General features: G+C 40.4%; 1 protein-coding gene across 2 annotated transcripts in view; it reads left to right on the top strand.

Annotated features, from left to right (window-relative positions):
• Window positions 1–18,365, top strand: part of NDUFAF5 (NADH:ubiquinone oxidoreductase complex assembly factor 5) — a 33,555-nt gene extending 15,190 nt beyond the window's left edge. For both annotated transcript variants that reach the window (XM_007450194.1, XM_007450195.1), the window contains 4 exons: window positions 3,650–3,710; window positions 17,561–17,644; window positions 17,991–18,073; window positions 18,258–18,365. In XM_007450194.1, the coding sequence (XP_007450256.1) occupies window positions 3,650–3,710; window positions 17,561–17,644; window positions 17,991–18,073; window positions 18,258–18,350 (321 nt within the window). In that variant the 3' untranslated portion in view covers window positions 18,351–18,365. The remainder of the gene's footprint in view (window positions 1–3,649; window positions 3,711–17,560; window positions 17,645–17,990; window positions 18,074–18,257) is intronic.
• The last annotated feature ends 6,376 nt before the right edge of the window (window positions 18,366–24,741 follow it).

The raw sequence follows: 24,741 nt of genomic DNA, 5'->3' as shown, positions 1-24,741 counted from the left end.
CAGTGATGGTGCAGGGTGCTGGTGTCTGACAGTATAATTTGGATCCTTACCTTGCCCCTTTACTAGCTAGGGGAATTTGGGGGGTTTACTTCACCCCTCTGAGCATTCATTTTTTTAAAAAAAATGCAAATGTTACCACAGGTGGCTGTTAGGATTAAATAATTTAAAGGGTGTAAAGTACCTGGACCTTCACAATAAATGCTCAATAAGTCCTAGTTCCTGCCCTCCTCTCTCCTCCTCCCTCTACTCCTAACACTTTCCAGGCCAAGGCTTCCCGCAGGGACGCATCCGGACAGGGATTCCCCCTTCAAACCTCCTTCAGCAACAAAGTCATTCTAAAAGATGTCATTACTGCCTTCCAGAGAATGGACTTGCCATGATTTTCCAAACCCCTCAGGCCTAAAAACATCTCTAAACCTGATTAGAAGAAATAGGAATTTTTTTAATGAAGAAAGCTTCTTATTGCATAATTAGAGACTATAAACTTAAAGTAACTTTTTAAGGAGATGTAGTGTGAGTGTATTTCATAAAATCAACCTACCGAAAATGGCTTGTCATATCCTTCCGTTCTTTGATAGAAAGCAAGGGGCGTGGACCAGCAGGGCCTCTGTTGGGAAGGGGTTTCCCTTCCAGGGAAGGGAAGAGACAGAGACTGGGAACTGACCACAACTCTCACGGAGTGATGTTGAAGAACTCGTGCCCAGTCAAACAGGTTAGTCAGCAGTATTAAGGGACTCAAAAGTCATTGCCCATTAGGAAAAAGATGAGACTTCTACTGAGATATCGAAAGAAAGTTAAATTATGTTAACCACTTGCAGTTTTCTGTGGTTGTAAAGTGAGTTGTGTGTTCTAGAAAGATTTCTACTAAAAATGTTTAACCTTACAATTATAACATTTCAAAGGCTACATTTCTGTTAATTGGGAATTCAAATAATTCAGAATACCTTCCATATACTTCTCCAAAATTGAGCAGAATGACTCAAACATTAATATAATGCAAAAATATTGCTGTATAATCTTCTCTATAGTTTATAAAATTAGTTGCTAATTTAATATATAAAATCTATAGAAATTTGTTCCTTGAGACATATACATTGTCTCTAAAGTGCTGTATTAACATTGCATCCTAATTCATTTTCTAAAACTCCCATGCAAGAAAGCTTTTATATAATCAATTATACAGGTTTATGTTTCATACAACATTAGATGTGTTACTTTTTTTTGGCCTCTCACTGTCGTGGCCTCTCCCGTTGCCGGACGCGCAAGCTCAGCGGCCATGGCCCACGGGCCCAGCCGCTCCGCGGCACGTGGGATCCTCCCAGACCGGGGCACGAACCCGTATCCCCTGCATCGGCAGGCGGACTCCCAACCACTGCGCCACCAGGGAGGCCCTAGATGTGTTACTTTTATACTGCAATGGATTTTTATTTTTAAAGTGAAATCAAGTTAAATTAATATGTAATTATATTTACATTTATATGACCCTCTTAGTGAATTATTTTTAGAGTTAGTTGGCATTCTAAATGAAGCTCATTTCCTTTTAGAATAGTTTCCAGGCTAGTATATTAGAAGAAAACTGCAAGTATGGTCCCCCATCTTAATTTGAATAAGACCTTTGACAAGGTTATTGTGGTACTCTTTTGATTGAGAAGGAGATGGTGCTTTTAGTTGCTTTCGTTGAATTGTTTTCTAAGGATATTGTTTAATGGTTAGGCATTAGCTGGGAGGAATTTTATTTTTAATATTAGAATCTCTTTTTAAAAATAATTTCCCCATGTAGAAAAATATAGAGAAGGGACTATCCAGAGATGATCTTATTAAAAAGTGCACATACAACCTGATCCATGCATATGTTTTTTTAAAAAATGGAAAAAAAACACAAACAAACCATGTACAGAGAGAGTAAGAGAGTGGGTCCAAAATGAACAGAAGTCTCCTCCTGCCTTCTGAGACCCCATTCCTTTCCACAAGGATGACTTTGGTTAACTGTCTTATATATCCTTTCAGAACACTTTTTCGTCACAGACTAGAGTACAGTTATATCACTTAAATGTACATATGCAACAATATATACTCTTTTGCTTTTTTCTATATGCACTCTTTTTTTCCCCCAGACAAATAACATATCTTGGAGATCCTCCCCTGCAAACATACATCTACCACATTCTTTTTTGACAGCTGTATAGTATTTCATTGAATAGATATACTTTATTTAACCTGCTGTCTGTAAATGGACATTTAAATTGCTTCCAGTTTTTTTTTTTTATACTCTTTCAAAAAATGCTGCAGTGAATTTTCTTTTACATAATCGGTCAGATCAATTTCTAGCAATGGTATTGCCTAGTCAAAGAATCTATGCATTTCAAATTTTAACAGAGTAAAATTACTCTCCATAAGGTAGCATTAATTGACATTAATTAATGACATGTTGACATGTTAATCTGCCACTTATACTTTTGTATCTCTAATGTTAAAAAAAATAGTAATTGGTCATTTTGTTTTGCATTTCTTTAGGAATTAGAATGGATGTTTTTGATAAGTCTTCCTTAGGGTTTTGTATTTGATTCTGTGCAACATTAAAGTCCAAAATTGGGAGGTGTAGTTAACATATTAGATAAAGCTACAGAATACAAAAAGATCTAGATACTTCAAAAGTGGTTAGTGCCAATAGGATGAAGTTTGAGATACGTGCAGCATTTTGATAGCAAACTTGAAAAAACAGTGTCCTATATTCAGGGCTAGTTTCCAATGTAGGCAAACTCCTACATCTGAGTGGTTAACACAGGAGTTTTTCACATCACAGCCATGCTGGTTGGGCAGCTCCTCTCCATCCTGTAGTTGTGCCATCTTAGCCTTGTATCCTTCAAGGTCACTGCAGCAGAGATGGCCTGGAAAAGGCTCACTAGCTCTTTATTACCTTGCCTCCACCTCACTTTTCTTTTGCCAGGAGAAATGTCTGGGGTTGTGAAGTGTCAAGGAGTACCTGGATGTTTGGGAGGCATCAGTGGTCTCTGCCACTGTACCAACAGTGAACTCCTGTATCAAACTTCAGAAAGAGTGGGGTATCATTGCTCAGCAGTTCACTTGAGAAATAAACTGTATGTGCCAGCCATGTGCCCTTTCCTAAACTAGTCCGTGTAGTATTGCTGCATCACTGGGAGTAGAATGAAAGCATCTTGGGAGATGACCCTTTTTGGCTTGGTTCTGGGTGTCACATTTTGAGAGAGAGTGAGATTGATATTGACTATGTAGAGAAAAATGAAGTCAGCACATGTAAGGATCTATAAATTTTGTCTAGAAGCCTAACCCTTCCCCCTAAAAAAATTATAGTGTCCTGGAAGAGTTTTCAGACTTGAAGAAAAGGGTAATTGTTTGCAGAGTACAGAATAGACTTTATTCTGTGTTAATCCCAAGGAGAGAATTAGAACCAGTTGATGGAGTTATAGAAAGATTACTGTTAGTATGGCAAGCATTTATTCTGCAATTTGAAATCTTTGTAAATCAAGTGTAAGCCAGATGACATCTGTGAAGAATACTGTAAAGATTCCTGCTTACCATGAGAGATTGGTCTGGGCAATCTCTACAACCTCTTTTCTAATCTGGATTTTTGGTAATGAATGCCAAAGGATTTGTCTTTCTTTTTGAATAGGACACTGATGAAATTCAAGTTAACTATCCTGGAATGTTTGAATTGATGGAAGATTTACAAGGTAAGACACTTTAAAGAATTTTTAGACTCCATATGAGAGTCGTATTTTGAGGGCTGGCTATGGCAAGCACTGGGGCCAAGCACTAGAGATACACTGGGTGAGGAGAAGGCGGACTGTCTTCATGGAGTTTATACTGTAAAATGGGTGAGGCTGACATGAGGCAGCTGCCACAAAGATAAACGTTAAACTAGAATTGTGGTAAGTGCTGTGAAGTAGAGGAACTTAGAGCTGTGACTGCCTGTGAAAGGCTGGCAGGACTTTTTTTTTTTAACATCTTTATTGGAGTATAATTGCTTTACAGTGTTGTGTTAGTTTCTGCTGTATAACAAAGTGAATCAGCTATACATATATCCCCATATCTCCTCCCTCTTGTGTCTCCCTCCCACCCTCCCTTTCCCATCCCTCTAGGTGGTCACAAAGCACCGAGCTCATCTCCCTGTGCTATGCAGCTGCTTCCCACCAGCCATCCATTCTACATTTGGTAGTGTATATATGTCCATGACACTCTCTCATCTCGTCCCAGCCCACCCCTCCCCCTTCCTGTGTCCTCAAGTCCACTCTGTACGTCTGCGTCTTTATTCCTGTCCTGGCAGGACTTTCTTGAAGGAGCATGTGAGGGTGGTAGAACACCTCAGTGACTTTCTCCAGCAACACTTGGCAGCTCAGATCCAGGCACAGGTAGAAAGAAAGCAGGTAGTTGGGTTAGTGTAGGATTGGGGGTTGCCAGGGGGTTAGGTGGGATAGGTCCTGATGTGGGAGAGTCAACAAAGTCTTGTCTGAGGAAGTGATGGTTGTGCCCTAAAAAATGAAGCGGGGTCACTAGGCAAAGCAGGGAGGAAGTGAGTCCCAGGCATGGAGAACAGCATGTGCAAAAGGCCCTGTTGCAAGAAAGAACATGGCAAGAACTGAAAGAAGGGCATTTTGGCTCGAATACAGGGAGTAAAAAGAAAAGCTGACTGATTAAATTGGTAGGTAAATGGGGGCCTTGTAACCTTTGTTAAGATTGTTTGTCTTTATCTTAAAAGGCCCCTTGAAGTATTTTAATGGGGGGAGGGGTCATGATGTCAGATTTGTATTTTTTTTTAAATGGATTGGCAGATAAACTAGTAGGAGACTTAATAGCTGGAAAGCTTACTGAGAAATGATGGTGGTTTGGACTAAGGTGGTGGCAGTGGAGATGGAGAGAAGTGAATGGATTCTGGAGATGTTTACGAGATAATTATGACAGTTCTTGCTGATGGATTACACATGGGCCGATGAAGGAGAGAGACATTTCAAACATAGCACTGAGTTTCTGGCTCTCCTAGCCAAATAGATGGTAGAAGATGACCAAGAATGGGCAGAGACAGCTCTTAAGTTCACGCTTGGGCATGTTGGGTTGGAAACGCTTTTGAAATAGCTGAAACAAGATGTCAGGTAAGCAGTTGAGTGTGTGGCTGTGTAGCTCAGAGGAGGCAACTGGCCCAGGTAGACATTGTGAGTCATTTGTGAATAGGTGGTGTTGGAAGCAGTAGAGAGGTCACGGCCTGGGAGAAGCTTTGAGGAGCAGCAAGGACACAAACCCAACCTCCCAACCCCGAAAGAGGCAAGGCTGCCGACTGAGGGGGAGGCTGGAGAATTGGTTTGCTCAAAGGAGAGCCTCAACTTACGGCAGTGAGAATTTATGAGGTCTGATTTTTTTATCACGCAAATGGCATAGACAGTTTTGATGAATGGGGGAAGCTGAAGGCATCAGAAGTGTGTTCTCTGAAACCCAAACTCTGCTTACCTGGGGGAGCCTTAATCTGGATCCTGAAAAATCGTAAGATGATTTAAAGCAAGTGAATTATAAAAATACATACCTCATGTTTGTTTACAGATTTAATAGTTTTTCATAAGCACTGTTGCACTTGCTTCTGTAATAACCCTCTGGTAACTATTTTACCCCTGTCCTACAAGTCAGAAATATTAGGCCCAAAGAGAACACTTGCCTGTTCATGGTAGAACTGGGTGCTAAACTCTTGCCTTCTTGACCCCTGTTCTGGCACTCTCTTGACTGACTCTCCTGCTTCTTGTAGCTGCCCATTTGTAACAAAGTCCATTTTACCTATCATTCAGCCTCCTCTGAGTACGGTGCTTCTGTCAACTTTATAAGGGGAAAGATATGTAGTCAAAAACTTACTCTTGTAGTCACACTTTTTTTTTTAATTGGAGTATAGTTGGTTTACAATGTTGTGTTAGTTTCAGGTATACAGCAAAATGAATCGGTTATACATATACATATATCCACTCTTTTTTTAGATTCTTTTCACAAATAGTCCATTACAGAGTATTGAGTAGAGTTCCCTGTGGTATACAGTAGGTCCTTATTATTTTATATATTGTAGTGTGTATATGTCAACCACAATCTCCCAATTTATCCTTCCCCCACCCTTACCCCGTGGTAACCATAAGTTTGTTTTCTACAACTGTAACTCTATTTCTGTTTTGTAGATAAGTTCATTTGTACCCTTTTTTTAGATACCACATATAAGCAATATTATATTATATTTGTCTTTCTCTGTCTTACTTCACTCAGTATGACAATCTCTAGGGCCATCCATGTTGCTGCAAATGGCATTATTTCATTCTTTTTTATGACTGAGTAGTATTCCATTGTATGTATATATCACATCATCTTTATCCATTCCTCTGTTGATGCACATTTAGGTTGCTTCCATGTCCTGACTATTGGAAATAGTGCAGCAGTGAACACTGGGGTGCATGTTTCTTTTCGAATTATGATTTTCTCCAGATATATGCCCAGGAGTGGGATTGCTGGATCATATGGTAGCTCTATTTTTAGTTTTCTAAGGAACCTCCATACTGCTCTCCATAATGGTTGTACCAACTTACATTTCCCACCAACAATGTAGGAGTGTTCCCTTTTCTCCACACCCTCTCCAGCATTTATTGTTTGTAGATTTTTTGATGATGGCCATTCTGACCGGTGTGAGGTGATACCTCATTGTAGGTTTTGTTTGCATTTCTCTAATAATTAGTGATGTTAAACATATTTTCATTTGCCTTTTTAAAAAATAAATATATTTATTGATTTTGGCTGCATTGGGTGTTTTTTTTTTAACATTTTTATTGGAGTATAATTGCTTTACAATGTTGTGTTAGTTTCTGATTTATAACAAAGTGAATCAGTTATACGTATACATATATCCCCATATCTCTTCCCTCTTGCGTCTTCCTCCCTCCCATCCTCCCTATCCCACCCTTCTAGCTGGTCACAAAGCACTGAGCTGATCTCCCTGTGCTATGTGACTGCTTTCCACTAGCTATCTATTTTACATTTGGTAGTGTATATATGTCCATATATACACTACCACTCTCTCACTTTGTCCCAGCTTACCCTTCCCCCTCCCCGTGTCCTCAAGTCCATTCTCTAGTAGGTCTGCGTCTTTATTCCTGTCTTGCCCCTAGGTTCTTCATGACCTTTTTTTTTTTTTAGATTCCATATATATGTGTTAGCATACGGTATTTAACCATCTGTATGTCTTCTTTGGGGAAATATCTATTTAGATCTTCTGCCCATTTATTTTAAAATTAATTAATTAATTTATTTTTGGTTGCATTGGGTCTTTGTTGCTGTGTGTGGGCTTTCTCTAGTTGTGGCGAGCGGGGGCTACTCTTCGTTGCATTGCACGGGCTTCTCATTGCAGTGGCTTCTCTTGTTGTGGAGCACGGGCTTTAGGCGCATGGGCTTCAGTAGTTGTGGCATACAGGCTCAGTAGTTGTGGCGCCCAGGCTTAGTTGCTCCGTGGCATGTGGGATCTTCCTGGACGAGGGCTCGAACACGTGTCCCCTGCACTGGTGGGCAGATTCTCAACCACTGCGCCAGAAGGGAAGCCCTTCTGCCCATTTTTTGATTGTGTCGTTTGTTTTTTCTGATATTGAGTTGCATGAGCTGTTTATTTATTTTTTAGATTAATCCCTTGTCAGCTGCTTCGTTTCCAAATATTTTCTCCCATTCTGAGGGCTGTCTTTTCATTTTGTTTATGGTTTCCTTCACTGTGCAAAAGATTTTAAGTCACTCTTCACTCATTCTAGTTTAATCAGGGATTGGCAGCCTTAACATGCATGCCCAAGGTGATGGGGGACCAATAATCACACAGCCCCTCCTGAGGTGCACTTGGCTCCTCCTACTGTAATCACAGAGACCCTTCATCCGAAGGCTTGAGAGGTGGTGATAGGCTGATGATTTATCATTCAGACTCTACTGACAAAAATATTTTCCAAATACAGCATTTAGTTTTGTTCTGCTATGTAATAAATGCTGTGTTCATGATTCATTTCAAGAAGGAAAAGAGAAAGAGACTAGAAATTAGACCTATCAGCTGGAAAAAGTTACCACCCACTGAGTTAAAAATACAGAACTTATTCTGTTCTAGGTGCAATTCTGTGAGGTTTTCTAATATCCTAATTTTACAGATGAGCAAATTGAAGCATAGAGAAGTTGAGTGTCTTGTCCATGGTCACACTTAATCTGGAATTAAGTGATTAAATCCTATACTGCATACTTGATCTCTGTGCATTTTTTTTTCCACTGAAATTAACATAGATGTTGAGTAAAATGCACTAATCTTAACTGTACAGCTGCTCGTATTTTTAAGTACTATATAAACCACAGATTAGAACATTTCCAGCCCTTAGAAGGTTGCTTCATGCCCCTTTCCAATTGATAACTCCCCTTCCCTTAAAGGTTTTAATTGTTCATGTATTTTAAGAAACTGTTGTCTAATATTTACCTTTAAGAGGCTTTGCCAGTGCTTCTCTTATTTTTACTGTAAAGCCTTTTACACAAATCATGTGCTTTAGTCTTTAATGTCTCTTATTCTTTTTTCTTTTTTAACATCTTTATTGGAGTATAGTTGCTTTACACTGGTGTGTTAGTTTCTGCTTTATAACATAGTGAATCAGCTGTACATATACGTATATCCCCATATCTCCTCCCTCCCACCCTCCCTATCCCACCCCTCTAGGTGTTCACAAAGCACCGAGCTGATCTCCCTGTGCTATGCGGCTGCTTCCCACTAGCTATCTATTTTACATTTGGGAGGGTATGTATGTCCATGCCACTCTCTCACTTTGTCCCAGATTGCCCTTCCCCCTCCCCATATCCTCAAGTCCATTCTCTAGTAGGTCTGCATCTTTATTCCCATCTGGCCCCTAGGTTCTTCTGACGATTTTCTTTTTTTCTTTTTTTTTTTTTTTAGATTCCATATATATGTGTTAGCATACGGTATTTGTTTTTCTCTTTCTGAATTACTTCACTCTGTATGACAGTCTCTAGGTCCATCCACCTCACTACAAATAACTCAGTTTTGTTCCCTTTTTTGGCTGAGTAATATTCCATTGTATATATGTGCCACATCTTCTTTCTCCATTCATCTGTTGATGGACACTTTGGTTGCTTCCATGTCCTGGCTATTGTAAATAGAGCTGCAATGAACATTTTGGTACATGACTCTTTTTGAATTATGGTTTTCTCAGGGTATATGCCCAGTAATGGGATTGCTGGGTCGTATGGTAGTTCTATTTTTAGTTTTTTAAGGAACCTCCATACTGTTCTCCTTAGTAGCTGTATCAATTTACATTCCCACCAACAGTGCAAGAGGTTTCCCTTTTCTCCACACCCTCTCCAGCATTTATTGTTTGTAGATTTTTTGATGATGGCCATTCTGACCGGTGTGAGATGATATCTCATTGTAGTTTTGATTTGCATTTCTCTAATGATTAGTGATGTTGAGCATTCTTTCATATGTTTTTGGCAATCTGTATATCTTCTTTGGAGAAATGTCTATTTAGGTCTTCTGCCCATTTTTGGATTGGGTTGTTTGTTTTTTTGATATTGAGCTGCATGAGTTGCTTGTATGATTTGGAGATTAATCCTTTGTCAGTTGCTTCATTTGGAAATATTTTCTCCCATTCTGAGGGCTGTCTTTTCATCTTGTTTATGGTTTCCTTTGCTGTGCAAAAGCTTTGAAGTTTAATTAGGTCCCATTTGTTTCTTTTTGTTTTGATTTCCATTTCTCTAGGAGGTGGGTCAAAAATGATCTTGCTGTGATTTATGTCATAGAGTGTTCTGCCTATGTTTTCCTCTAAGAGTCTGATAGTGTCTGGCCTTACATTTAGGTCCTTAATCCATTTTGAGTTAATTTTTGTGTATGGTGTTAGGGAGTGTTCGAATTTCATACTTTTACATGTAGCTGTCCAGTTTTCCCAGCACCACTTATTGAACAGGCTGTCTTTTCTCCATTGTATATTCTTGCCTCCTTTATCAAAAATAAGGTGACCATACGTGCATGGGTTTATCTCTGGGCTTTCTATCCTGTACCATTGATCTATATTTCTGTTTTTGTGCCAATACCATACTGTCTTAATTACTGTAGCTTTGTAGTATAGTCTGAAATCCAGGAGCCTGATTCCTGCAGCTCCATTTTTCTTTCTCAAGATTGCTTTGGCTCTTTGCAGTCTTTTGTGTTTCCTTACAAATTGTGAATTTTTTTGTTTTCGTTCTGTGAAAAATGCCATTGGTATTTTGATAGGGATCACATTGCCTCTGTAGATTGCTTTGGGTAGTAGAGTCATTTTCACAATGTTGATTCTTCCAATCCAGGAACAGGGTATATCTCTACATCTGTTAGTATCATCTTTAATTTCTTTCATCATTGTCTTATAATTTTCTGCATACAGGTCTTTTGTCTCCTTAGGTAGGTTTATTCTTATATATTTCATTCTTTTTGTTGAAATGGTAAATGGGAGTGTTTTCTTAATTACACTTTAAGATTTTTCATCATCAATGTATAGGAATGCAAGAGATTTCTGTGCATTAATTTTGTATCCTGCTACTTTACCAAATTCATTGATCAGCTCTAGTAGTTTTCTGGTAGCATCTTTGGAATTCTCTTTGTAGAGTATCATGTCATCTGCAGAGAGTAACAGCTTTACTTCTTCTTTTCCAATTTGGGTTCCTTTTATTTCTTTTTCTTCTCTGATTGCTGTGGCTAAAACTTCCAAAACTATGTTGAATAATAATGGTGAGAGAGGGCAACCTTGTCTTGTTCCTGATCTTAGTGGAAATGCTTTCAGTTTTTCACCATTGAGGATGATGTTGGCTGTGGGTTTGTCATCTATGGCCTTTATTATGTTGAGGTAAGTTCCCTCTATGCCTACTTTCTGGAGGGGATTTATCATAAATAGGTGTTGAATTTTGTCAAAAGCTTTCTCTGCATCTATTGAGATGATCATATGGTTTTTATTCTTCAATTTGTTAATATGGTGTATCATGTTGATTGATTTGCATATATTGAAGAATCCTTGCATTTCTGGGATAAACCCACTTGATCATAGTGTATGATCCTTTTAATGTGCTGTTGGATTCTGTTTGCTAGTATTTTGTTGAGGATTTTTGCATCTGTGTTCATCAGTGATATTAGCCTGTAGTTTTCTTTCTTTGTGACATCTGTGTCTGGTTTTGGTATCAGGGTGATGGTGGCCTCGTCGAATGAGTTTGGGAGTGTTCCTCCTTCTGCTATATTTTGGAAGAGTTTGAGAAGGATAGGTGTTAGCTCTTCTCTAAATGTTTGATAGAATTTGCCTGTGAAGCCATCATGTCCTGGGCTTTTGTTTGTTGGAAGATTTTTAAACACAGTTTCAATTTCAGTGCTTGTGAGCGGTCTGTTCATATTTTTTATTTCTTCCTGTTTCAGTCTGGGAAGGTTGTGCATTTCTAAGAATTTGTCTATTTCTTCCAGGTTGTCCATGTTATTGGCATATAGTTGCTTGTAGTAATCTCTCATGATCCTTTGTATTTCTGCAGTTAGTTGTTACTTCTTTTTCATTTCTAATTCTATTGATTTGAGTCCTCTCCCTGTTTTTCTTGCTGAGTCTGGCTAATGGTTTATCAATTTTGTTTATCTTCTCAAAGAACCAGCTTTTAGTTTTATTGATCTTTGCTATCGTTTCCTTCATTTCTTTTTCATTTATTTCTGATCTGATCTTTATGATTTCTTTCCTTCTGCTAACTTTGGGGTTTTTTTATTCTTCTTTCTCTAATTGCTTTAGGTGTAAGGTTAGGTTGTTTATTTGAGATATTTCTTAAGATAGGCGTGTATAGCTATAAACTTACCGCTTAGAACTGCTTTTGCTGCATCCAGTAGGTTTTGGGTCATCGTGTTTTCATTGTCATTTATTTCTAGCTATTTTTTTACTTCCTCTGATTTCTTCAGTGATATCTTGGTTATTTAGTTGTGTGTTGTTTAGCCTCCATGTGTCTGTATTTTTAACATATTTTTTCCTGTAATTGATATCTAGTCTCATAGCGTTGTGGTTGGAAAAGTTACTTGATACGATTTCAGTTTTCTTAAATTTACCAAGGCTTGATTTGTGACCCAAGATATGATCTATCCTGGAGAATGTTCCATGAGCACTTGAGAAGAAAGTGTATTCTGTTGTTTTTGGATGGAATGTCCTAAAAATATCAATTAAGTCCATCTTGTTTAATGTATCATTTAGAGCTTGTGTTTCCTTATTTATTTTCATTTTGGATGATCTGTCCATTGGTGAAAGTGGGGTGTTAAAGTCCCCTACTATGATTGTGTTACTGTCTGTTTCCCCTTTTATTGCTGTTCGCATTGGCCTTAATTATTGAGCTGCTCCTGTGTTGGGTGCATAAATACTTACAATTGTTATATTTTCTTCTTGGATTGATCCCTTGATCATTATGTAGTGTCCTTCTTTGTCTGTTGTAGTAGTCTTTATTTTAAATCTATTCTCTCTGATATGAGAATTGCTACTCCAGCTTTCTTTTGATTTCCATTTGTATGGAATATCTTTTTCCATCCCCTCACTTTCAATCTGTATGTTTCCCTAGCTCTGAGGTGGGTCTCTTGTAGACAGCATATATACGGATCTTGTTTTTGTATCCATTCAGCCAGTCTATGTCTTTTGGTTGGAGCATTTAATCCATTTACACTTAAGGTAATTATCGATATGTATGTTCCTATTACCATTTTCTTAATTGTTTTGGGTTTGTTATTGTAGGTCTCTTCCTTCTCTTGTGTTTCCTGCCTAGAGGAGTTCCTTTAGCATTTGTTGTAAAGCTGGTTTGGTGGTGCTGAATTCTCTTAGCTTTTGCTTGTCTGTAAAGGTTTTAATTTCTCTGTTGAATCTGAATGAGATCCTTGCTGGGTAGAGTAATCTTGGTTGTAGGTTTTTCCCTTTCATCACTTTAAATATGTCCTGCCACTCCCTTCTGGCTTGCAGAGTTTCTGCTGAAAGATTAGCTGTTAACCTTATGGGGATTCCCTTGTATGTTACTTGTTCATTTTCCCTTGCTGCTTTTAATATTTTTGCTTTGTATTTAATTTTTGATAGTTTGATTCTTATGTGTCTTGGCATGTTTCTCCTTGGATTTATCCTGTATGGGACTCTCTGTGCTTCCTGGACTTGATTGACTATTTCCTTTCCCATATTAGGGAAGTTTTCAACTATAATCTCTTCAAATATTTTCTCAGTCCCTTTCTTTTCCTCTTTTTCTTCTGGGACCCCTAAATTCAAATGTTGGTGTGTTTAATGTTTTCCCAGAGGTCTCTAAGACTGTCCTCAATTCTTTTCATTCTTTTTGCTTTATTCTACTCTGCAGTAGTTATTTCCATTTTTTTATCTTCCAGGTCACTTCTCTGTTCTTGTGTCTCAGTTATTCTGCTATTGATTCCTTCTAGAGAATTTTTAATTTCATTTATTGTGTTGTTCATCATTGTTTGCTTGCTCTTTAGTTCTAGTTCCTTGTTAAACGTTTCTTGTATTTTTTCCATTCTGTTTCCAAGATTTTGAATCATCTTTACTATCATTGCTTTGAATTCTTTTTCAGGTAGACTGCCTATTTCCTCTTCATTTGTTTGGTCTGATGGGTTTTTACCTTCCTCTTTCATCTGCTGTGTATTTCTCTGTCTTCTCATTTTGCTTAACTTACTGTGTTTGGGGCCTACTTTTCACAGGCTGCAGGTTCGTAGTTCCCATTGTTTTTGTGTCTGCCCCAAGTGTCTGAGGTTGGTTCAGTACGTTCTGTAGGCTTCCTGGTGGAGGGGACTGGTGCCTGTGTTCTGGTGGATGAGGCTGGATCTTGTCTTTCTGGTGGACAGGACTGTGTCCAGTGGTGTGTTTTGGGGTGCCTGTGACCTTTCTATGATTCTAGGCAGCCTCTCTGCTGATGGGTGAGGTTGTGTTCCTGTCTCGCTAGTTGTTTGGTATAGGGTGTCCACCCTGTAGCTTGCTGGTCATTGAGTGGAGTTGGGTCTTAGCATTGAGATGGAGATCTCTGGGAGAGCTTTTGCCATTTGATATTACGTGGAGCCAGGAGGTCTCTGGTGGACCAATGTCCTGAACTCGGCTCTCCCCCATCAGAGGCACAGGCCTGACACCCGGCCGTAGCACCAAGACCCTGTCAGCCACATGGCTGTTAGTACTGGAGGGTCTCCTGCAGAGGTGGGGGGTGGCTGTGGCTCACCGCGGGGATAAGGACACTGACAGCAGAAGTTCTGGAGAGTACTCCTTGGCATGAGGCCTCCCAGAGTCTCAATGTCTCTTACTCTGAAGAGGATTAGGATGAATTTATTAAAGATAACTTGTAAAAGTGATATTTAACAAAGTTGATATAAATGTTAACTGGTTGATTTTATATTCATCCACTTACCATTTATTGAGCATGTACCGTGTGCCAACCACCGAGCCAGTGTTGAAAATAACAGTTCCTGATCTTAGGGAACTTATGCTCCAGTAGAGAAAGAGACACACAGAGATAGGCAGACATATGCTTTTAACTGTAAAATGAGATAATTCTTTTTAAACGTGCAGGGAGAAACACAGAGAAAAATCCCTAAATCTGCTTAGGGAATCAAGGATGCTTTTGCAGAAGAAGCAGCACCTAAGCTAAAATGAGTTTGCTAGAAGAATGAAGGGCTGGGTGCACCTTTTGGGGGGTGGGGCCTTGCATTCCAGGCCAAGGAGAGGGCCTATATAGAATCATGGAGACTCAAGAGGTTACGCTCAGCCTTCACTTTCCTAATTGAGAAACTGTACAGTAATTCAGTATTGCTTCAATATGTAGAATGGGAAAATGACAGGAAATGATGCAGGATAGTCCATTAGAGGCTTATCTAGACTTTATCAGGTCAGCCTTGCAGTCTGTTGGGAGAATATTGTGCAGAGGAGGGACAATCAGATTGATGTGTGAGCCAGCTCACCCTCCAGCATCGTTTATGAGGCATGTTCATGAGGAAGGTAAGACTAGCTAGCATGGTTAACCTCTCTTGTTTTGCATGAGGAGACTGGGCACAGACCGAAGTAACTTGCCCAAGGCGATGTGTTTAGTAAGTGGTAGAGCCAGGATTTAAGCCCAGTGTAGCAGCCTGACTCGGATCCTGAAATGTTAGCCAGTCTCCATTGAAAAGGTGTGAGGCAGCTGAAGCAGGAAGAAGAGTGGTCGAGGGGTGAATGCAGGAGGGGAGGAGCTTGGCAGACTTCCAGGGGTTCTTCTCTGCAGACCGGAAGTTGGTGTTACCTTCCAGTTGGTTTTTGGCATTTTACATTGTGTTACACTTTTTTCTTGATGGTTGTGGTGTTTCTCATTTAAGCTGCTATTATTATTAATTCACAGAAGAAAGTCCAGAATATTGACCTAATTTTACAGAACAAGTTGTGTATCAGCCGATGAATGCATGAAAAGTTTTGGAGGCTTTCACAGTAGTTTTAAGGTAAGTTCAGTTGTTATTTTTTTAGACAGTACTCAGTATTGTTCCTAGTAAACCATAATAAATTAGACTTTTTTTTAATAAGCAGTTGAACTTAACCTTAAAAACACTGTGAGAGTCTTTAACAGCTACCTGCTTCCCAGATTTTTCTGTCTATCCCAAAGCCCAGAGCTGGTCCAAAGTCCCAGATGTGTTTCCCAGGTGAGCTCCAGTAAAGGTCCTCCATGATGCATTATGAATTTTTATCATTCCATTTTGAAGATGATAAAACTGAGTTTAATAGAGGTTAAGTGACTTTGCCCCAGGTTATGTAAGGGCCAGAACTTGGATTATGATCCCAAAGTCTAGACTCTGTGTGCTACATCACACTGCTTCCCCAAGAAGAAGGGAGGTTCTCATGTGAGGGAAGGGTGGGCTTCCCTAGCAGCAGAGTTACTATGCTATACAGTAGTGCTCTGGAATTTCTGTATCAGAAAAAGCATTGTGCCTAATAATCTTAATTAGTATATCCTAATACCAGTTATTTAGAAGGCATTTTAGAATTTCTAGTGCATTAACTATTTCCATTAAAAAAATTAGGCCTGTTTTCCACTGGTGTTGACTCTGTCTAATGTGTAAGTCATGCCAATGGGGAGTTAAGCAGGAATAAAAGCGCCACAGCCATTATCAACAATAAATCCTTCCAGTACAAGTTCCAGTTGATCTTCGGTCTCTTGATTCAGTTAGAAGGAATAAAAGCCCCCCAGCCATTATCAACAATAAATCCTTCCAGTACAAGTTCCAGTTGATCTTCGGTCTCTTGATTCAGTTGATACTCATGATGTGGGAGAATGTTTTTAAATTGGATTATGTAATGGGTCTAAAATGTTAGCACTGGAAGCCTGTAGAGATCATCTAGCCTGGCCAACTTGAGGACCCAGAGAGATGGAACTAAGGTCATGTAGCTACTCCATGACCACAAGAATAAGATCCACCCTCTTCACGGTGATTCATCTACTCGTTTGTGTGTCTTTTGTTCTTCATGAATTAGAGCTCTTATACTCACATGATATGGGACATTGCTTTTAGTTTCAGAGCTTCATTATTTTAGAGAATAGTAGGAACCTTTTGGGATTGGAGAGAAGATTAACTTACTCCAGCTAATTTGTTGATTGTTTTTAATAAGCCCATTGAAAAATTGGGAGGTTATTATTTTTAAACTACTAAAGGATACCAACATTGGGAAGTTTATTGGTATCTTTATTGAAAAACAAAACTAAGAAACCGATTTTTGATCGTGTAGCATATAGAGAATAAATGTAAAGGATTTTTACTTTTGAAATTCTTTTAATTTTGCAAACTAGTTTAAAATATGGTCTTTCAAAGTAATTTCGTTTGACTCTATACATTAAAAAATATTAAATATATAACATTAATTTTTAGTGAACAATAGACTGACATAATCCTAGCTTTTAGCTGTCAATTTGAAGGAAAGAAATCTAAAAATAAATGTTAAAACATTAAGAAACGTGCCCCTGAAGAGAATGTACAAAACTGTTTCCTAATCTGGAATCAGTAAAATGTTGTAAAATCTGAAAACACATTGTAGTTTTGGTACTACCTAATGAGTCTTCAAGCCCTCTTCCAAGCTTCACATTCATACTTACATTTGTGGCTTACTTAGAAGGAGTGAGGTGTTGTACCAATGTCCTGTCCTCCTCAAAAAGCAGCTAAAAGGGGCATAAAAATGTGGCATCATTAGAAAGGCCCTTGCCAACGCCTGATGACTCACCTGGAGGGCCAGTCGCCTTGCTTTTGCCCAACTGGCCTACCACAGCCCATTGCTGCCAAGGAAAGCCTACTTATGGGGTTTGCCTCCTGAAATTTGACTTAATACCCAGAAGCTTCAAGTAGTTTTGCTTTAGAGTAACTAGCTATGATCTGAGAGCAAAATGAGATTATTTAGGTTATCTTATGTGACTATTAGAGAAGGGGGACAATGGGTACACCATTGGGTGAGATAAGATAAAATCTGTGATGTTGAGCTGCTCAGGGTATTTGCTGTATTATCTCAAACCGCCTGTATTTTAGGGATGGGTGAGAGTAACTGTGCTTGGAATAGAAAAGCCCTCCTGCACCGAGACACAATGCTGGCGGCTGCAGCAGTGTACAGAGGTAAGGGAGCTGACCCTTCTTCCCAGCCAGGCCCCACTGACCAACTTGTGCCCTGTCATCTTTATCCCCTAAAATTACGTTTTCCTTTCCTGTTAGGGCACCATCAGATTTCTTGTCCTTCCTTTCAAAGTGCAGATCCTGTGGCTACATATCCTTTTTCCCAGCAGCCCTTACTATTTCCTTACTGTCAGCTTCTTGGTGTGGAGGATTTTTCACAAGAGGCATTCTCAGAATCCCATGAGTATTCTAATATTCATTTCTCTTTGGAAGACATGACTTTCATTGAGCAGATTTATTTTTCCTACTTGCATTTTTTTCAGACTCTAACCATGATTTGTCTTTATAGAAATGTACGGAAATGAGGATGGTTCTGTACCTGCCACCTATCAGATCTATTACATGATAGGATGGAAATATCATGATTCACAGGTAATATTACTAAGACAGATCAATTTTTTTCTTAGTGGGTTCATGTTTCCATTTACTTATTATTGTTTATTTACTTAGGGTGGTTTGTTGTTGTTTTTTAAATATAAGACAGCATTAAAACGGTTAATTAGGGCTATGATATTTATCAGTTTCTAATATCTTTAATCTTTATCATTATTTTCAGGCGAGACCAGCTAAAAGAGGTTCGGCAACTGTGTCATTTGGAGAGCTAGGAAAAATAAATGATCTTATGTCCCAGGGGAAAAAATCACAATAAATATTTTATTCAGTGTTAACATAGTCCAGACTTTTCATCAGTGATGGGTAACTTTCACATCTAAAATTATTGCATTTTGAAACAAGAAGCAATATATAAGCTATTTACTGTCAGAGTTTTCTAATAATCAGAATAGCCTAATACTCATCTATATTTAGGAACAATTTCAGTTTCACATGTTTTCTGTTTTCGTATGGATACTGTTATCTAGTAATTTGAGTGCCTTATTTACAAAGTCAGCCCAAAAGCAAGAAGATATTTCTATGAAAAATCCACAAATATATTAACATACATAAATTCCTGACTTGTTGGAAAAACATTACCCATGCTGACATTTTGTACCTTTTTCTCCTACTGATCTTGTGTTATTTCTGTGAGAGGATGTTAGCTGTGGAGATGAGGAGAGTGACAAGTTGGTAGATTCTTTCGTGTTCTGGCTCATTTAGAATAAAAATGTAGTCTTTTATAACAACTATTCTAAGATACTTAAGCCAGAATTATTTGTGATACTGTCTTCCTTGCCATGTTCCTCTTTGAAGAGGAACAGAGAATTATGAACCTCTCTAGAGCTCTTAAGTAGTTTTGTACTTTGGAAGAGTGTTTACCTTTACTGAATCCTTCCTCACCTTTTTTTTTTTTTAACCATCAGAATTATAATCTTATTTCTTTCTCACCACCATGATCTGGGTGAGACCCCTATCATTTTATATACTACCTTAGTTAAGAGGAGAACATTTTAAAGAATTACAGAGGCAAAATTACATGTAAAGTATCTGCACAGCAATGAAAATTGCTGTTTGCTTGATCTTCCTTTGTTGTTTGAGGTCTTTGGCAATATTATTCTAATCCATGTCCACTGTCCCGTTGTCATGATCAAAATGAATTGGAAGTGGTCAAGCTCAGACAGTGTAGAATAGATGGAAGAAGGTGGTGATAAGACAGCCAGGAGGAAGCTGGGAAGCACCCAAGAGTGAGTACGAGTGTGTTCACCAGTCAGTGCCGAGCCATTTGCTGTCCTTTTCATTTAATGCGCATGGCCTTGCCTCCTCCTCAGCCCTAGGGGAGTTACTGTAGGCTTTGCTTCTCTCTGTGTCTCTCCCACCTGCCTTCCCTCCCTCTGCCACACGAGCACCAAGCTCTCCCTGAGTCCAGGGCTATGCCTTACGCGGTAGATATTCAGCTCCATTTTGAATCAAATTAAGTTATGTGGAAAATGTACCCTTTCATAGGCTAAGTTACAGTTAAAAACCAGAATTTTGTAGGAGAAAAAGAAATGACTGTTCTTGCTCTCTTCAGTTAGGACATTCATTGATATCAGAAATTGGGATACTCTTTGTGGCTTTTTTGTTTTTAATACAAAGGAAAAGAATACCTAGGCAGCAAAATTTGGGGAAGGTTTTTTTTAGCTTAATTTTCCGACTTGAAAGGAAAGGAAAACAAAAAACTCCTACACATTAAAGTGTAAACTGATGCCTAAGGAAAGGACATATTCCACGGTGTCTGTGTTTCCTAAATGACCGGCGTTTATAGGTATTGATATTTGTTTTTGAAGAATGCATGCAGAATTGTTAAGTGGTTACTGCTGAGGACAGGAACTGAGGAACCAGATGTCTCTGCACCTGTCCCAGTGTCTGAACGTCTGTCGGGGGTGCAGGAGATGGGCAGAAGCTAGGAGGGAGGCTTGTACTTTGACTTTTTAATCTTTCTGTAAAATTTGAAGTTTCTTACCAAGGATATTAACTTTCATTTATTTCATGCCAACAGAATATGTGGGTGGTGGGGTGGAGCTGGGGAGGAATCTACCTTGAGCGATCTCAAAAACAAGGTCCATTGGTTTAAAAAAATAAAGAGGAATTAACCCAATGAATTGAGAACATTTATTGTTTAACCTGAGTGACAGTAGTAAAATGATTTATTTTAATGTGAGTGACAGTAGTAAAATTATTTCTTTTAGTTAATATCTGCTTGAAGTACCTATTAAGCTTTAATTGTTTGGAACCTTCAGGAAATTTATTTTTCTGAATAGCTGTGTTTTCCAAATCATTAGGGACTCATCCTTTTGAGCCACAAAATTTTTAAAAATATTTCCAAAATGTGTTACATTTTAAACAGTGTATAGAACATAACCATTTCTTTATAACTCAATAGTTATTATCACAACTTTTTTTCTTTATAACTTGACAGTTACTATCACAACTTGTACTGCATTGCTTGTTCCTACACTGACTGGCCCCGAGAATGAGGTGGTTTGTCTCTCTTCCTGCATTTTTCTTACTTGCTGTCAATCTCAATGGCCTTACAGAAACGAACTTTCTTGAGTCAGTTCTTCTTGCCCTTTGTGATGTGTAAGATTAGAACTCAGATTGGAAGGTTTCTAGGATGGGGTTTAAGGTAAGAAAGAGGGAGGAGGTTCTGCAAGAAGGACTCTTGGAGTAAAATGCATGGGCTTTATTGGTTCCCTTAACAAATCCCCATCGAGACCCATGTGCCGGGCTCCCGACTTTTCTCTGCACTCTTAGTCGTCAGTCTAACATGGCTTCAGGCGGTGGACCTGGGACATCTGCTGGCTGCTGGGATACATTTTGGATTATTTCCTGGTTGTTAGCAGTATTCCAGGTTGTTGGCCTAGAGAATTACAGAGGTGGCAGTATTCATGAAAACTTACATTTTTAAAACAAAGAATTTCTTCAGGATTTGTTGAGATGGAAGCTACCCATAGACACCAAGTTTGTGATATGAACATAAAAAGTTGCAGCTACAGAAAGGTGTACTTCCTGAAGTAGCTATGAAGCAAGTTTTGTTTTTCAAACCCTTTTGTACCATTTTTATCCACTAGGTGGAAACAATTACAGTATGGCCTATATTGAAGATACAGTTTTTATAACTCAGTGTGTATCCCTTAAGTAAGGATGAAATAAAAGTATTTAACCATGGATTGGCATCTGTGTAGGAAAGAAACATTAAAAGACATTTGGGGAAAAGAAGAATACTTGGCATAGTGATTATTTTATTCCTTCATAAATTATTATTTTAGCCTCTCTTGCCTAAGAAGAAAGTTTTGAGGGTTTTTATTAGAGGGGGGCTCGAGGTGAGGCGGTTGTTATTGCTGCTGTTAATAATGTGAAGTTTATCTTCAGGAAACTAATAAGCGGACCTGCCCTTCCAGAAATTGGGGTACTTTAATTCTCTGCCTGGATACTTGACAGGTATTTATCTCGCTGGTTTAAAAAAACAAATGTGAAGAAAGCGGAAGGTACTGTTGTTAACAAATAGGGAAATAATGCTTTGGCGTCTGTGGTGGTTTTAAAATCTATCCACAGATTCTTTGATACTCTTTTCTCCAAGAGGTGGAGCTTCATTCCCCTCCCTGTGAGTCTGGGCTGAATTCAGTGATTCGCTTCCAACAAATAGAATATGGAAGTGATGGTGTGTCCCTTCTGAGGAGGTAGTAAGAGGCCATCTTCCTCCTCACTGTGTCTAAGATCACAACCTCGGGGAGAGCCAGCGCCGTTCGTGGAGGGCATCAAGCAGTGCTCGGGAGAGGATGGTGCAGACCTGCCAGCGAGGGAGCCAACCCGGGGGAGATCCTCCAACCCCAGTGTGACTTTCAGGTGACACCTTGACGGCAGTCTCATGACAGACCATGAGCCAGAGCCACCTAGCTAAGCCACTGCACGTTCCTGACCCACAGAAACTGAGATAATAAATGTCCGTTGTTTAAGCCACTGTGTTTGGAGTAATTTGTTAACACAGCCTTAGATAACTAATATGCTCACTTTGGGAAAAGTTAGGTGCCCAGCGTATGCCAAGTTGTTCCCTGAAGTATAGAACATATTCTGCTTACTTGAAATTGTATAAAGTCAGCATAAACTACCATATTACCTTTGTTCTCGGGGGAAACTGGGCCCGAGATACGCTTACCTTGAGGTTTGAGTCCATGGTATCTAGAAGTAGAACTAACCTCCCAAGGTACATTTAGTAGGCTTCAAATTTCATTTCCTAGGAATACATATGAGGATCAATTTTCTAGAAACCTGATGGGGTGAGTCCATAATGAAACCAGGGAATGTGAGAAAGAAGGCTCTGACCTTGAGAGTTCAGTGAGGCAACAGCAGCTGTGGTTTTCTCAGTCATTCCCTCCTGCCTCAGCTGTTGAGTTGCTGACAGCTTGTTATCAGGATGGACTGTTGATGCTGCATGCTTGTTACAGGCTCTCAGGTGAGCACAATGCTGTGGAAATGGTTAAGGGTTTTTAAAAGCCAGAGTCGATCCTGTCTTGGTCCTGCAGGCCATTGCCGAAACCAGGCAAAGATAAACTGCCTGCACTTTCAAGTCCGGGTGTAATCCGGCCGGTTCCCAGACTCCTTGTACAGGAGTCTCGTGCGTGTGCTCAGGACAGCCAGCGCTAGTTGTGTCAGAGCCAGCCCTGCAGAAGAACCATCCGGGGCAGCTCCAGGTCACAGTGGTAGGAGGCTGGGCTGAGACTGGGAGTAGGAGACGGCGGGGAGTAGAATCCCAAAGGGGGACTTGGCAGCCCTTGCCAAAAACCCAGAAGTAGAGGGAAGGGCAGGGACTGGGGGTTGGGGGGGTCTGGGTTTAGTCCTGGCCCTACTGGTTCCTGACACGTGGGCCGGCACCATCTCGCCGACCGCAGGATTTTCATCTGTAAAATTGCAGGTTTGGTAATCTCAAAAGAGGCCACAGGCCTGCCTTCCAAGAAAGTTCCTGAGGGGCTTTTTCAAACGAAATGTTTTTCCACCCTCCTCCCATTGGTTGAGAGTCAAGGCCACCTGGACCCCCTGTCACTGAGGGGAGCATGAGACATCCCTCCTCTACGTTATGGTGGGAAATGGCTGTGAGCCAGGATGATTTCAGAAGCATTCAGCTCAACCCGAGGATCTGGGTCCCAAGACAGAAGTAGCCAGGATTGCCCTCCCATCCTGGCAGTTCCTCAGTCTCCATGTTGACATCTGGGGACTTCTTTTCCCTTCAGTGTTTAGATTTCATCTGAAGCCAGCTAAGCTTCTCAGCAAAAGCAGCTTCACTTACCCTGTACCAAGGTGCCGCGGGTTGGCCAAGCGCTCCTTTGAAAACAATGTGTATTATGCTCCCGCCAGGCAGTGTGCTGCGCCTCTGATGAGCATACTCTCAACTCTCACTTCATCAGCACAGCTCCCTATTGAGTAGGTACTAGTTCTACTGTCCCCATCTTGCAGATGAAGAAACAAGTTCACAGAGGTTGTGACTTCCCCGAGGTCACATACATGGCAGAGCCAATATGTGACTTCAGTCTTGTATGGGACAGAGCACTTAATTTTTTTTTTTTTTTTTGCAGTACGTGGGCCTCTCACTGTTGTGGCCTCTCCCGTTGCGGAGCACAGGCTCCGGACGCGCAGGCTCAGTGGCCATGGCTCACGGGCCCAGCCGCTCTGCGGCACGTGGGATCCTCCCAGACCGGGGCACGAACCCGTGTCCCCTGCATCGGCAGGCGGACTCTCAACCACTGCGCCACCAGGGAAGCCCCAAAGCACTTAATTTTATCATGCTGCCTTCTTTTGGAGGCCAGAGCCTTCTGTGTGAGAGACCACTCTTTTTTCTCCATGTTTCCACTCCCCCCATAAACATACATCCCAACCAGCATATTGGAACCAGGCAGGTGACCCCATCCTCTAACACATGCTCAGCCCTGTGCTGGGATCGGTCCTTGTGGAGCCGCCTGCCCTCCAAACTCTTCCAGGTCCCTTCCACTCTCAGCTCAGTCGGTTATCCAGCTCAACTTAATCTTGCCTTCTTGTCCCAGGCCATCCTGAACTTCTGTGAGTTCCATCTCCATTAGCACTTTATATGATGTTTTCTGTCCACAAGTTCTGCCTTTCAGCTAAGTGTTCAACCCCTTGAGCAGTGCCACTGCTATAACCAGGGTTCTGTCAGCCGCAGAGATGGCCCAGACGGACTCGCTGCCAGGCAGACAACGGGGATCCCCGTGAGCACATGAAGCAGCGGGATGCTGGAAAGACAGGCAGTGGGCACCGGACACATTCAGCTTCAAATTCCAGGGATCAGCCACTTGGTTGGGATTCCAGGCTAAGCTCTTATCCCGGTGGAATCTGGGTATCATGCACAGCAGGTGGACACGGATAGCAGGGGCAGGTGGACTGGAAACGGAAGGAAACAGGGAAGGGCTTTGTCCTGGAGAATAAGATTAGAACCATGATGTGAGGTCACATCAAGGCCTACATCAGAGATGACTGGGCCTTATATTGTGGAATGATAGGTCTCCAGGCCAGGCAAGACGTCCAGCTGTCATTAGATACCAGGGTGGCCCAGTAGCGTGATCAGCATGACTTCTGAAATCAGACCTGCCTGTTGAATCCCCTTTCTACCACTAACC

The sequence above is a fragment of the Lipotes vexillifer genome, unplaced genomic scaffold (genome assembly GCF_000442215.2).
Source record: "Lipotes vexillifer unplaced genomic scaffold, Lipotes_vexillifer_v1.1 scaffold137, whole genome shotgun sequence".
In the NCBI taxonomy this organism is placed as follows: domain Eukaryota; kingdom Metazoa; phylum Chordata; class Mammalia; order Artiodactyla; family Lipotidae; genus Lipotes; species Lipotes vexillifer.
The sequence above is the reverse complement of the archived record's forward strand: the minus strand, read 5'-3'. Positions and strand labels throughout refer to the sequence as shown.